This window comes from Portunus trituberculatus, chromosome 46 (assembly GCF_017591435.1).
Source record: "Portunus trituberculatus isolate SZX2019 chromosome 46, ASM1759143v1, whole genome shotgun sequence".
In the NCBI taxonomy this organism is placed as follows: domain Eukaryota; kingdom Metazoa; phylum Arthropoda; class Malacostraca; order Decapoda; family Portunidae; genus Portunus; species Portunus trituberculatus.
In genome coordinates this window covers 111,218-126,217 of record NC_059300.1, presented here as the reverse complement: position 1 = coordinate 126,217, position 15,000 = coordinate 111,218, and the positions used below count along the sequence as shown (strand labels likewise).

General features: G+C 47.2%; 2 protein-coding genes across 7 annotated transcripts in view; both read left to right on the top strand.

The window, feature by feature from the left end:
- LOC123520209 (cGMP-dependent protein kinase, isozyme 2 forms cD4/T1/T3A/T3B-like) overlaps positions 1–15,000 on the top strand; it is a 649,267-nt gene that overhangs the window by 586,490 nt on the left and 47,777 nt on the right. The gene's annotated exons all lie outside the window — the stretch shown is intronic.
- On the top strand, positions 8,875–11,866 carry LOC123520210. Its single transcript, XM_045282294.1, has one exon. The coding sequence runs from the start codon at positions 10,062–10,064 to the stop codon at positions 11,019–11,021; it is 960 nt and encodes a 319-aa protein (XP_045138229.1). The 5' UTR covers positions 8,875–10,061; the 3' UTR covers positions 11,022–11,866.

The window sequence follows — 15,000 nt, the reverse complement described above, 5'->3', positions numbered from 1 at the left end:
CGAGGCGAGACAAGGGAACATTTACAACGGAGAGCAAGAAAGTCATACGTGTGTGTTGAGAGAGAGAGAGAGAGAGAGAGAGAGAGAGAGAGAGAGAGAGAGAAATAAGGAACCAATAATAACTTAATAACAGCTTTTGTACCTTAGTCGTTCCATGTTCTGCCTTGAAATCTTAACCTTGACAAGACATTCGAGTCAAGATAAATAAAGCTTCATACAACCTCCTCCTCCTCCTCCTCCTCCTCCTCCTCCTCCTCCTCCTCCTCCTCCTCCTCCTCCTCCTCCTCCTAAGTTCCCTTCGTAAGCTGGCGGGGTTTCTCATTACTTCTTGGCCTTCCTTGCCCCTCGAGTCTCCGGGCCACAGTCTCCTCAGCGTGGATTAGTGGCTTAATTACACGCCTTGGATGGGCCTACGTGTGTGTGTGTGTGTGTGTGTGTGTGTGTGTGTGTGTGTGTGTGTGTGTGTGTATGTGATGGTGTCGTAAGCCTTGTACTATCACGTCTTTCGTCATTATTTGTGCCAGCTGTTGAGGTGGTATGTAATTGTTGCTGTAGTATGAATTAAAGTGGGTTTAGTAATTGGCACTTTTTTTGTTGATGACACTTGTTGTAGAGAGGAAAAACAACTGTACCACCACCACCACCGCCACAGCAGCACTTATTTCTATTTTTTTCTATTACAAATCGTGACGGTGACTTGATGAGCTGAGGCCATCAGAAAGTGAATGACGTGTGCTCAGAATAACCCTAAACCAAAGCGGCTGAGAAATGTTCGGCTTAAAATCACAAGGCGGTAACATGTTCGTCCACTCCACCACGCAAACACTGCCAAATGAACCTCAACCCAGACTGATCTCCCTCAAGGCCAGGAAATCTCGCTTGGTGCAAATTTTTAAGCGATTGTGAACGCCTGAACACTCTCTTAATGACTGTCTTGGTTCTTGTGCACACACCAGTTTGTCTGTTTGTGTCGGCCCGGCAGTGCTTGTCACTTGCTTCAGAGACATGATTACACACAAAGGCTCACCTTTTTTGCTGAAGAGAGAGAAACCCCGAGAAATCTACCAAGGAAGAATTTATTTGAATATCAGTTCTTGTATTTTAACGACGAGAAACCTTCACAAGTCTTTAAAGGAAAGATTTAGGTATGTGTATGTGTACTTGCATTTTAGCTTTTTTTTATTATTATTCTGGTAACGAGGATTGAGCTTCAAGATTAGACGACACGACATCTCCGAAATAAAGGACTGTCAGTATTATTATAGTAAAATCTGTCGTTAACCATCACGTTTTATGGAAATACTCCCATGTCGCCGCCTCAGCCTCCTTTCAAATTCAAATTACTGTGAAAAAAATATATAAAACATGTTCCTTTTGAAATATATGATAATTGCCGTTTTGTCTAATTTTATAGTAATGTTTGAAGGTTGTTAGTGTGGAGAAAGTATCAGCTGTCCTTATTTGGAGAAGAGTTTGATAGTGAGTAGATTAATTAATAAGTGGGCCTAGATCAAGGGATAATTAGATTGACACGAGGATAAAGGATTGGGTAGAGGTGTGGTGGTCTGTTTAAAGGCTGACCAGTTCACCGCCTCTGGTTCCTGTTTGGGGCTGACGGGAATTATTAAGTGATTCTGCGAAGCTTCATATTTATATAACCAATAAAAACTTACCCTCTCCCCTCACAGAAAATGGGATATTGTTGTCTTATCACAGAGAAGGGAAAACTTGCTTATATATCTGTGTGTGTGTGTGTGTGTGTGTGTGTGTGTGTGTGTGTGTGTGTGTGTGTGTGTGTGTGTGTGTGCGTGCGTGCGTGCGTGCGTGCGTGCGTTAGTGCGTGTATGTTGTGATGTGTGTGGAAGAAAGATAAAGAATGTAGAAAACATAAATGAAAGAGAAAAAAAAAAACTGTGGAATAACAGATGAACGAAAATAAAGCAATCTCTTGAAAGAAAAGAAAATACATAGAATGCAATGAAATAGCAATTCTGATAAGGAAACATAAGCAAAGAGAGGATAGGAAAAAATAAACCAATACTTTACATATGAAGCAATCTATCACACACACACACACACACACACACACACACACACACACACACACACACACACACACACACACACACACACACACACACACACACACAAATAGATCAAGGCGTGGAGGACATATAAAAAAAAATGCAAGGGTATCAAATTTATGTCATGCTCTTACGGTGTGACACGAGACGACAGCGAGGGAAGGAGGGGAAAAGGGGGGGGACAGTTGTGGCCCGTTACATCGGTTGGGAGAATGTTGTCAGGAAGGGGAGATGGAAAGGGAGAGTGTGGTGGTGAAGCTGAAAGGGAAAATTAAAAGTGAGAGTATGAGGATGTGAGAGCGGGAGATGAACAGATGGAAAACGGAGGCTGGGGAGAATTTTCATGGGAGATTGTGATAATTAGCAGAGTCTGGAGCTGTGTTAAATGAACGAAATAAAAGACTTCGTGATAAATAAATGAATATTATTTATAAAACAAAATGTATGAAGGGAAGTAAAAGAGATGAAAGAAAATAAGGACATTAGAAGAGAAAAAAAGGAAACAGGAAAATATGCGACATTTGTGTAAATAAGAGTGAAAGGAAGGAGAAATGTGAAAGAAAGTGAAGGTTAAAACAAGCAAAGTGATGTCTAAAAAATAGATAAACAACAGAAGAGAAAAATATTAATCAAATTTTTTTTTCTTTATGAGTCGGGAAGGAAATTAAATGTTTGAAAAAAGGCTACTAAGAAGGGAACCAACGGATAAAGAAATGCAAAGGTAGTAATGGCTCGGGAAGGATAAAAAAAGTAAAACAGTATAGAATTGTAAGTTACCAAAGCAAGGATGAGAGAGAGAGAGAGAGAGAGAGAGAGAGAGAGAGAGAGAGAGAGAGAGAGAAGGGCTGCGAGGAGGGAGGCCGGAACACCACCGCCGCAGACCCCAAGGTGAAGTCCCCCAAGGCGAATTTCGATCACATCTCACCGGAATTATCGCCTTTAATGCATCGCAGCACTAAGACGAGAACTGCTAAGCCACTCCGAGCGGTCCCGAAATGTCAAATGACCGACACAGTTCGACCGCCGCTCCTCCTCCTCCTTCTCCCTCTCCCAATCTTACCTGGGAAAACGTTTTTTTTATGTGTATTTTTTCCCTCCATGACTCAAATCCGGTAGAGAACGTTTAGAAGCGCCAGCGTGGGATCAACTTGCTATTTCGGTCTTTATTTTGCCGTCTTGTGCCTGTCTTGGTATTTACTGCCTGGTTTTATTGCCGGGTTGTTGGTTGTTGTGGTGGTGCTGGTTTGGGTGGTGGTGGTGGTCGTGGTTTGGGTGATCTTAATTTAAAAGTAGTGATATTATTGGTACTAGTGGTAGTGGTGATGGTGGTGTAGTAGTAGTAGTAGTAGTAGTAGTAGTAGTAGTAGTAGTGGTAGTGGTAGTAGTAGTAGTAGTAGTAGTAGTAGTAGTAGTAGTAGTAGTAGTAGTAGTAGTAGTAGTAGTGGTAAAGTAGTAGTAGTAGTAGTAATTGTTGTTGTTGTTGTTTTAATGTAATCAGCATTTCTACTACTACTACTACTACTACTACAATAGCAGCAGCAGCACCGCCACCACCTGACACGAGAAGTACGCAGTAACAACAAGAACAAGAGCAACAACTAACAACAGGAGCAGCACCAGCACCATAACAGTAGTAGGCGTAGGCGGCGCTGGTGGCATTGTGGCTTTGTGGCGGCGTGGGGAGGGGGATGAGTCTCGTAATGGTCACACAAAGAGCCTTAGAGCGCAGGACTACAAGAAAAGAATAGTTTTGGCGTTCGTCTAGGCGTCGTGGTATGGGCAGGGCAGAGGTGACGGGGCGTGGCCGGGCAGGTGCAGGAGGTAGTGAGGGGAGGGGGCAGGGTGGTCATGGTGGCTCCTGGCGGCCTGGAAAGGTCACTCACAGTCTTGTAAAAGGTTAGAGGGAGACACAGACACTAAGATTCCCCGCGGCCGCACCCTCCTCAGCTTCCCCCCTCCATCTCTATTGCACCTAATATATCTACTGCTACTTCTACTTATATATTTCAAGTTCTCGTGTCTCATTTCTTCACTTTTGATTCTGATTTTTCTTTCTATTTTGTTTTCTTGATCCCTTTTTATTATCAATTTCGTTCTCATTTTCTTCTGTCTTCTTTTTCTCTATTGTTTCTGTGGCTTTTCTCTTCTTCGCTTCTTCTTTCTCCTTTGTTCCTCTATCCTCCCCTTTTTACTCTCAAATCTTTGTCTTATTTTCTTGGTATCCTAACTTTTCTCTTCTGCCTCGCTCTTCTTTCTGCACCTTCCTCTTTTTCTGAAGTCCTCCCTTCTGTACGAGCTTTCCGTACTCCCTCTAATGTGCTTCACTATGAACAGCATTTATGTAATCCCCTCCACCTGCCTCTAGTTTGCCTTCACTCCAGTTTAACTTGTCCAGTGTGCTTAGGTGAATTATCTCTGATTTAACTATTATATATTTGATGTTGCCAAGATTTCCAGTATTTCTTTATATTCCTTTGTGTCTTGTGTCTTCATTTCTCTTTCATTTCTTTGTTTTGTTTTTCAGTTTCGTTTATTTTTCCTTCACCTTTCTACGCTTGTGTTTGTTTGTGTTTTGTTTCTGTTTGTGTCTCTCTCTCTCTCTCTCTCTCTCTCTCTCTCTCTCTCTCTCTCTCTCTCTCTCTCTCTCTCTCTCTCTCTCTCTCTCTCTCTCTCTCTCAGGAATCGAAATAGTGCTTCCTTCCCTTGTTTGCATTCTCATATTATTCTTTATTTCCTTCCCTCCGCTTCTCTTTTCACATGGGTTTGGTTGGCACCCTTCCCACGCAGCCTTCCTCGCATCCTTGACCTTCCCCTCCTTCGTTCCCCATTTCCCATCACCTCTCGCTCCCTATCGCTCACCCCTTTCCTCTCGCCTTCCCTTTCGTCACCTTATTACGTCATTAAACACACGTGATTAGTTACTTTCGTCCTCCTCGTTGTCCTCGTATTATCCTTACTTTCGTCTTCGTCATCGTTATCATTTTCTTCTTCCTCCTCCTCCTCCTCCTCCTCCTCCTCCTCCTCCTCCTCCTCCTCCTCCTCCTCCTCCTCCTCCTCCCTCCTCCTCCTCCTCCAAAATTTATTTACTCTTGAAATTGAAGCTTCCATGGTCCTTTTATTTTATTTTTTTTTTGTGTACATCCACATATTTTTATTCTTGAAAGTATAGACCAAGAAAAGATCTACGAAGATAACACTTGTGATTGACTTTGCTTGACACTGGTATAAATCTTGCCAAGGACCGAGCCAGAGAGAGAGAGAGAGAGAGAGAGAGAGAGAGAGAGAGAGAGAGAGAGAATGAATATCCCGTACGCTGGTAAGTTCCTTGACATATTTGCCATTAAGCTCCACCAAGCAAGTTCCCAGGCGTCGTGTTACTGAACAAAGCTATCAAGTAATAATAATAAGAATAATATCATGTTGCCAGTGACGTCAGTGAGCGATGGACGGAAGGACGTTGTGCTGTACAGTTTATCAGACTCGTCATTGCGACTTTTTTGCGGTAATTAGGCATCCTTGCTACCCACCAGAGAGAGAGAGAGAGAGAGAGTGGAGGGGGAGGGCAAGCAGGCAGGCGGATAGAAACGGTGTTTATATCAAGACAACGAAACAATATCAGTCTCACACACACACACACACACACACACACACACAGAGAGAGAGAGAGAGAGAGAGAGAGAGAGAGAGAGAGAGAGAGAGAGAGAAAACGGTCACTGGAGGTCAGAGCAGTATACATCCTGGGAGGGCGGGAAGAAATGTGTGGAAGGAGGCGGGAGGGAGGGACGGACTGTGAGCCTGCTCGTAGGAGACTGGCGGAGAGGAGGAGGGAAGCCTGAGGTAGTCCGGAAGCTGGTCGGATTCCTGGCGAGGGTTTCCCAGCCTGCCGCTGCACCAGGCACGTCCGTCCGCCCGCGCCCTGGTTGCTCGCGAGGAAAGGCCGGCCGGGGAGGAAAAGAGGGGCACTTGTTATGCCAGCACAGCACCTCAGCATCTCCAAGCCTCCCAAAACATTCACTTCGTGCCGTGGCCGGAAATATGAATAGGATATGGGATTTTGAAGGATGCAGAGGAATATGATGTAGGATGTGATGAGTGAAAATACTAATAGGGCACAGTGGGAAAAATGTCGGAATACAATACAGAAAAAAAATAGGAATGAGATATAGGATGTGAAAATAGGGATAGGATGTAGGATATAAAGGATACTGTGAAAGGAAATAATTATTGGAGTGTAAATCTGTAAATGATGGGGGTTTTTATAGCCAACCATGTCTTTTTCTTTTATGTAATAACAAAGAGTGCCATTCAACGAAAAGAAAGTTGTTGATGCCTGATAAAAAAAATATATATAAGTTTCTTGTTTTATTTTTTTCATGCTTAATCAGACTTATTTCTATCTTTAATATTTTGTTGGCATTTTTACATGATTTTGAAACGACATTCTTAGTTTCTTTGTGTGTAAAGGATGCAGTGAAGATAAAATAGTGATTGATGTTTAAATGTGAAATTAACGTTCTTGTTCTTTTTTCTGGAGTCAACCAGTTCTTTTTTTTTTTTTATCTATATATAACAAATGATATACAACTTTTTTTTTCGTGTTCTTACTTTATGACTGAGACAAGTTTCGTAGTTTCTTTGTGTCTAAAAGAATTTATATGCCGGTCTTATATGAAAAAGTTAGATAGCTTTAACATTTAAGGAATCCTTGAAATTTATTACCGGGTTAAACTTTTATTCTTTTCGTCAATGGTTGCTTCTGATGAGAAATTCGTGATTCCGTGATTATCCTCGTGTCTTGTACTTCTAGCCATATAGATCTCTTATTTTTCATTATTTTTTATCGACGTTTTCTGCATCACATAACATATGTTTTTCATGTTCTTGTTTCGCGGAATTGCAAGAAAACCCATAACAAACAGAACTTTCCCAGGGCGTGCTGAACCAGACTTTGCTTATAAGGACAGAGGGAGGCAGGAAAATACCACCACTCTTGTAGCTGAAGGACTGAAACTTGAACTCTTTGTCTACACTGATGACACTGATATTTTCTGCTACATGGCATTTCACCAACACATCTAAGCCATTTTTCGAAGGATCACAACCACCATTGCCAACCTCCATGATTCTATCCAAGCCCAAATACCTTCCCCATCCTTCTGCACTTCACTCCCATCAACACATCCGCCTCATCCATCAGTCACAGCAGCCTGCACCCAAACACGACGCTCCATAAGTAGAGGTAACATAAATATCCACAAAAGGCACCATCGCCCACACTGGTACGCAGATGTTTGCCGGTAGTTTAAAATTTGCATCTGGAGTGGAAAATCGCGGAGATACACACACACACACACACACACACACACACACACACACACACACACACACACACACACACACACACACACTTTCAAGGCCTCCACAACAACACTGGATCTGCCTCGCTTGTCTCCTCCACTTGACACTTCCGTAGGTCCTCGTAATTAATTGGCGTGGGCGCGCTAATTGCATCGTCACACCTGCATGTGGACTCCTGTTATTGAGAGAGTAGAAGTTCAGGATGGGAAGAAAGAAAAAGTGTTCTGATTTTGTGCTGCACCAGGAATGAGAAAGGGCGAAAAAAATGATCGCGGTAGATGTAGGAAGTAGATGAATGTAGTTGTTCAATTTAATAAACCTGTCTGGTCTGTAAGTGTCTTTTTGTCCGTCTGTCAGTGCGTATGTATGTTGTCGTTTCTGTGTCTGTCTGTCTGTGTCTTTCTGGCCGTCTGTCTCTGTGTCTGTTTGTCTGTCTATCTGTTTATAATTTTATATGTATCTATCTTTCTATTTGTCTTTTATCTCTCTCTCTCTCTCTCTCTCTCTCTCTCTCTCTCTCTCTCTCTCTCTCTCTCTCTCTCTCTCTCTCTCTCTCTCTCTCTCCCTCTCCCTCATATATATCCTGCTGTCGTTGGGTTTGGCCCGGATGTGATTCGTCAGTAAATTCGATTTGAGACAACAATTCCTGGAGTGTCCGTGTGACTCTGCTGCTGCGGGTGTTTGCTGGGCGTGTGCTGGCGGTGAGGCGCGCCCCGCACAAGGCAAGGCGGGAGCGGCCGAGAAAAACAACAAGGAAGTGAGCCAGGCAATCCTGAGGAGGCCGAGGAGAATTTTGTGCAGAAGGAAATACATGTTAGGATCTTGCTAAAGTGAGACTGATTTTATTACGTGCTTCTTCTCTCTGGTGGTGTTACGGGGAGGGGTGGGGAGAGAAGGGGTGGTGCTGGCGGTGGTTGTGGTGGTGGTGGTGGTAGTGGTGGGTTAGCGGCGCGCGACCTTGATCCCCCTCCTTCCTCCCTCCCCTCCTTCCTCCTCCCTGCCTCCCCTCCCTCACTCCCTCCATCCATCCCCCACCCCCGGCCCTCCCTCCCTCCTGGCGCGCGGGGGTCACTCTCACTGTCATGTTGCTGTTATTGCTGTCTGGCCCCTCCTCTTCCTACTCCTACTCCTCTTTCCTTCCTTCTTCTCTCCGTCTTTCTTCTCCTGTTGTCCGTTTTGTGTATCCTTCCCCCCTCCCTTTACTTAGCCTCAGTAACCCTCCCTCCTCCTCTCCATCCTCCCCTCTTCTTCCTCATCTCTCTCCTTACCCTTTTCCCCCCACCTCCTCCCCATCTCCCCTTCCTCGTCTGGTGCACCACGCCTCCATACCCACATGTCCTCTCCCCCCATGGCCATCCTCCCGTGCTGTTTTGCCCCCTGAATCCCCCCTCTTCCCCCTCGGCGTGCGTGAGGTGGGAGCGTAGAGGGAGCAAGCTGCGTCACTTGGCCGTCTGCCGCAGCCAAGACCAGCCGCGTCCCTACGACAGGCTCGAATAAGCTCAGGATTGCCCACCGGTAGCCTGAGATTATACGATCATCCCGAGACCCGAGTTGGATAACAAGCGGGCAAGTGTTGTTGATCCCATTCTGACTGATCTGAGTCACGGGAAAGTCTCAACACATCTCGGTTTGCATCGGGCCTGTCGTGCGGTTCTTTCTCTGAAACAATCAGTGAACGTTGATTCCAAGTCCCTCCTTCCTGTTTTGTCTTCCTTCTCTTCATCATCTTCAAGCCACTCGTTATCAAGATTCTGTGTCTCTTCTCTTCAAGTAACTCCCTGTATTCCCGAAAGTTGCTCAAGCTGTACCTTCCTTCAAACTCTCAAAGTACCGCCCAAGTAACACGGGAACAAGATAACTAAGTCTCCACGCCAGAGCAACAACACGCGCCCCCGCACCACCAAGCCAGCAACAACAGCAGCAGCAGCAGCGTAAGCGTGACGTGGACTCCTCACAACTGGGTCATCTGGCCGCCCACCCGCCCCCGCCGCCCACCTTAGTGTGTCTCGCGCTGCTCCTCTCGGCCACAAGTGTTACCCAAGCGCGAGCGAGCGCCCAGCTGACCTCCGCCGCTCGAAGGAAGACTCTCGTGACGGGCACAACTTTCACGTGACGCAACTCCCAGTTTCAACACGGGGGACAACACCAAACTCCTCTTATACTCCGCCGGACAGGACAGCGGCTCACACTGCAGCGCTCAGCAAGCAGCACATCATCTCAGCGAGTGACACACCCACACTCGCGCGCCGCCTCCTCAACACAGGGAAAGTGAAAGTTAAGAGAGTGGTCAGGCCAGCCAGCCCGACCCTTCGTTGCCTGGGAGAAGCAGTGTTACCTCGGCCCCGGTGACAGTCTTCCTCGAGGAGTGTGTGATTGTAACTCCGTCGTCCATGCGACGCTCGGTGTAGCAGCACAGCCTTCTCGCACAGCCTCAGCCAACATCTTGTGTCAATAGAAAGTGTTCTTGGCGCTGGAGTTGTCAGTGAAGGGCATCCCAGTGTTAGTGCAAGCAGTGAGAGGAGTGTGTGCTCCGTATTAGTGAGTGAGTGAGTGTGCGCTGTGAGTGTCAGTGATTCATTAGACCTGCTCTACGAACGCAGTGCTGAGAAATAATTTACAATGCCAGGATTTCACGGTACTAAAGTGGCGTTCCAGCCGGACTACCAGCAGATGATGGTTCAGCATCATGCCCGGGTTCTCTATGCCCGCCAGCAACAGCAGCAGCAGCAGCAGCAGATGCTGCGTGCTGGACACATGGGTCATCCTATGTATGACATGATGCGGAATCGCCACAACCAGGATAAGGCAGACTACGTCCGCATGATGAAGACTCGTGAGCACAAGAAGATGCACGGGGAGCCTGGATACCCTACGTTCGACAGTCTCAAACTACTTGGCGCAGACAACGATGCCATGTATCTGGATGCCTTCATGGCCGAGGTTGATGGCAAACACCGCTCCCGCAGCAGCTCCCACGCCTCCAAGAGTGGCAGCAGCAAACGCTCCAGCATGAACGTGGATGAAATCAAGAAAACGCTCCTGAACGGCTTGCGGACCGCGCAGAGCGAAGAGGACATTTATGAGTCTGTTGAGGTGATTCAGTACAGGAAAACCATCGAAGCACTGAGTCGCCAAAACAAGATTCGCTCTGTGCCCAAGACTGGCCACCCGCTGTTCGATCACCTGCGAGTGGAGAAGGTGCTCAAGCCCCGCCGCCAGCAGAGTGTAGAGCACGTTGGCCGCCGCGCCGACATGCATTCCAGTGACGGAGGAAGCAACTCCCAAAGCTCATCTGGCTCCAGCGACGAGTTCGATTACGCCAGGAAGCCCAACACCCGCTTCTCTCGCAAGGAAGTGCTGATGGGCGGCTCCCAGCAGCTCAAGAAGCAGCCCAAGGAGGCACGCCATCCCAAGCACCCTAGCAGACAAATGCCTGACGCTGGCTCTGAGTCTGATGACGACTGGGCCATCCCACGCCCCAAGATCTGCCAGGGTGGTGGTCGCAACCGACGGACAGGCGCCATCGTCTCCACCCATGATGAGTCCGACAGCTCAAGTAAGTCGACGGGTCTCCGGTGACGCTCTCGCCTGCACGTTCCTGCACCGCCCCCGCTGTAGCCGCCTGCCTCCCTAGGGAGACCTGCACTACACTCCCCGCCCGGCGGCCCCGCCCCAGGTCGCACCCCTGGGCGATAAGTCAGCGCCCCGTGGCCCTGTCTAGCTGCTAACCGCATGGGCTGGGCTGCAGGGCGCCACCATACCTGTTGTCGCCCCAGGGGTGCGGCCCGTGGCCTCCCGCTCCTCTAGTCCAGAGAGCCTCGGAGGGACCCGCGGGCCCCGCCGGGCAGAGGCTCCTGTCCCCCACCGCCCGCCTTCCCGGCCCCCTTGTGGCTCAGCCAACCATCGCTAATGCCAAAGCCGCCGCCCTATGACACTGGCGTTCCCAGGTTGCCACCGGGCCGGCGAGGGAGGGGCGGGGAGGATCGACTGAGTGTGCACGGAGCACTGCCTGTTTCAGTGTTGTAGTCTGACTTTGTGTGCACCACTCACGCCGCACCACAGATACATACACGTATACACACATGCATTTTCACACACACGCATTGTCACACACATACAGACACACACATTCACAAACACGGACAGGCGCACATGCACCACATACGCACTTGCTTGCACGGATACATTTGATCATGTACATACCTGTACAGTAACATCTCCCATACACTCACTGTCCCGTTGTTTATGTTTGAATGTTGCCGCTGAATGTCCATTGGATGACTAGCTTAAGTAGAGATAATCCCATAACTGGTTCTTCCATATTTATCATGTGTGTTGTAGCTGCCGGGAGCGTGTTTGCCCCGCCTGGAGACTTGTATCTACCGACTCGGGCATTGTGCTTCAATAAAAGAGGTAGAGGGGACTGTAAATTGTTTCATTCTGGACCTGATGTGCGGAGGCCACTTCAGTGGCTCCTGTCAAGCATAAACATGAGGGACAGCCTTCAGGCGCCTCACTCGCCATTCTCTTTATACACCCACCAAACCAATCTAACCACTCTCTCTCTCTCTGAATCAGTACATCTTAATCTTTACACAATGTTTACTTATTTTCCGTTATATATATTTCTTGTCAGTCTTTTTTTCACCCTTCACACCACCATATTTACTCTCTCTCTCTCTCTCTCTCTCTCTCTCTCTCTCTCTCTCTCTCTCTCTCTCTCTCTCTCTGAAATTAGTTTTTTCCTCTTTTTACACACCATCGCTTGAGTAGTGCTTCGCTTACTGTTATGCTTCTCACGGCCTAGACCCACCGCTGCACCTGTCTTGCGGTCTGCTTTTTCACCTGCCTTGCCTTACTTAGCAGTCTTGTTTTTGTTAATGGCTCGTAAACTTCTCCATTGTCCTCCGCATCATCGCCGTCGCTCCGAAGAAATACCCAGGTTTGTAATGCCTCTTTTTTCTCTCAAAATTAGAACGGGTGGGAGATGCAGTTTCAAGGGAGGGAAAGCTCGTGATGTTTCTGAAATAATTGTGTTGTGTTGTGTTGTGCTGTGGTGTTACGGAGGGCGTGGCTATGCGGGAGGGTGTGGCACTGACTGGCAGAAGGCTGAGGCTGAGGCTGAGGCTGTGCGAAATGGGGTCAGGGTATTGGTATAATAAATAAGAGAGAGAAAGAGAGAGGGAGATATTTAGGTCAGAAAAATACACGGGTTCATAAGGTTCATATTTTGCCGTCTGACTTGTTTTGTTGGCTTGCGTGTATTTTGTTTGGCATCAATGTTTACTTCTTGGTGATCCCGGGCGTTCAGGGAGAGGGAAGGTGAAGTGATGGGGAAGGAAAGAGCAAGTTTTCTGTTGAGGACCAAGATTATGATGGAGATATGCGAAGTGTAACTGTGGAAGTAACAGGAAATATGTTTTAGGTTGAAGATAAGCATGTTTGAAGTGCGAAGAGGGAAGTATATGTATGCTGTGGAAGAAAAGGAAGACATGATAGGGACGTGCGTAGCGTTAAAGTGGAAGAAAGTGGAGGTAGATTGCAGTGTGGTGCAAGATATGAATGTTCGAAATAATGCAGAGAAAGGAAGATACTCGAATGTTAGAGGAAAAAGAAGAAAGGGAAAAGAATATCATTTTAGAAAGGAGAAAGACATGCTAAGTATTACATGTCGCGTGTAAAACAGGAAGTAACTAGAGATGGGCTGTGTCTAGAAGAAAGAGTAAGAGATTGTTTAATTAAGTTAGCAACGAAGAGGATGAGGAAGAGAACGGCGCTGTGTTGGAGATGTTATGATCGTGAGGAACAAAAGTAGGATGTGAGGGGATGGGATGGGAGAGAGTCCTGGTGTATTGAAGTGTGGAGGAGAGAAAGGAAGGGTGGAGGCTGAAGTGCTGTGGGGGTTGGAAGACAGACAGAGAGAGAGAGAGAGAGAGAGAGAGAGAGAGAGACAGGAGGTTAGACGAGGTACTCAACTGAAGCATAGCGGAAGCGACATAACTCTCACATTAACGACGCCATTCCCGTGTGAGATGAAAGTTAGAAAACATGCCACCGAGAAGAACGTGGAGGAGGAGGAGGAGGAGGAGAATAATGCGGCGAGGGAGTAGGAATGGAGGAAGGAAGGAGGGAGAGACAGGGAGAGGTAACACCATCACCACCGCCACCACCACCTCCTCAGACGACCTTGTGTTTATGACTTGCGGTCTTTTTATCTTTCTTCTCCCCTCTCCCATTCCTCTTTCCTCTCCCATCTCCGTCCCTGCAGCCCCTCCCTTGCCTCTCCCTCCCCCCCAACAGACAAATGATCGATGACTGTGGAGGAAAGAGGAAAAATATGATGGAAAAAAATTTACCCCACACCCTTCCTTCTGTTTGAGTGACCCCAGCACCCTCCCCCCATTCTCCCCTCATCAACCCCCCCACCGTCACACACTCTCCCTCCCTTTACCCCCTCCCTTTAACCTCCTCCATTTCGTTTTTTTTTTTTTTTTTTTTTTATCACTACTATTGTTAAAAAGTGTCCATTACGTTGGAGATAAGAAATAGCAACATACTTAGAGCTTGTTATGTATGCAGGGAAAGAACATGATAACAATGAACAATAAAACAAATCTCTATTAGTATTCATTGCGCGAGAACATTATGCTGATACTTCTGGGTAAGAGAGAGAGAGAGCGCGGGGAAGGGATGAGGGGAGGGGTAGGGAAAGAAAGAAAGAGGGACGATGTACTGGCCACCGTGCCCTGCCATTGCTCTTCGCTACTGTATCTTCCCCGCATATCTCGCGCCGCTAAATGAAGCATCGAAGAGACTAGTAAGCAAGTTGGTGAGCGTTTATTGAGCCATTACAGTCACTTGGTGAATGGCATATCTATCATGAGAGAGAGAGAGAGAGAGAGAGAGAGAGAGAGAGAGAGGGGCTACATGTGTGTGTGTGTGTGTGTGTGTGTGTGTGTGTGTGTGTGTGTGTGCGTGTGTGTGTTATAGTGGATCATTCCGTGACCTTGAACCACCGCAGTGTAATCCTTGGCGGCGGAAGAGACAAAGACACAGCCGGAGACGTGCAGGAAGGCATTGATTGATACTCAGATTGAGCAACAGCTGGGGGAAATAGACGGAGAGACAAACAGACAGACAGACAAACATGGAAAATACTGATAGGTTGAGACATCAAGGAAAGAATACTGGGGGACAAAGAGACGAAGGTGAAAACACACACACACACACACACACACACACACACACACACACACACACACACACACACACACACACACACACACACACACACACACACACACACACACGGAGGTAAGTAGGAAAGTTGGTGCAGAGGACAGAGTTACAGAGAAGGTTTATGTGGTGAGGTAGATGGAGGTGACAGACAGACTAGACAGGTGCACACACACAGTTGGTAGCGTGGCACGAGTAATGTCTTGAGTGACTCTTGGGAATTTCCTTGGCCAGTCTTCAGGAAATGGTCAGAGAGTGGCGAACGTGATTATGATGGTGGTTTTTAAGTCCCCACCTACACTATCATTATCTCTCTCTCTCT

Excerpts from the sequence above, each read along its gene's own strand:
- LOC123520210 (XM_045282294.1), top strand. The coding sequence starts at position 10,062 with ATGCCAGGATTTCACGGTACTAAAGTGGCGTTCCAGCCGGACTACCAG.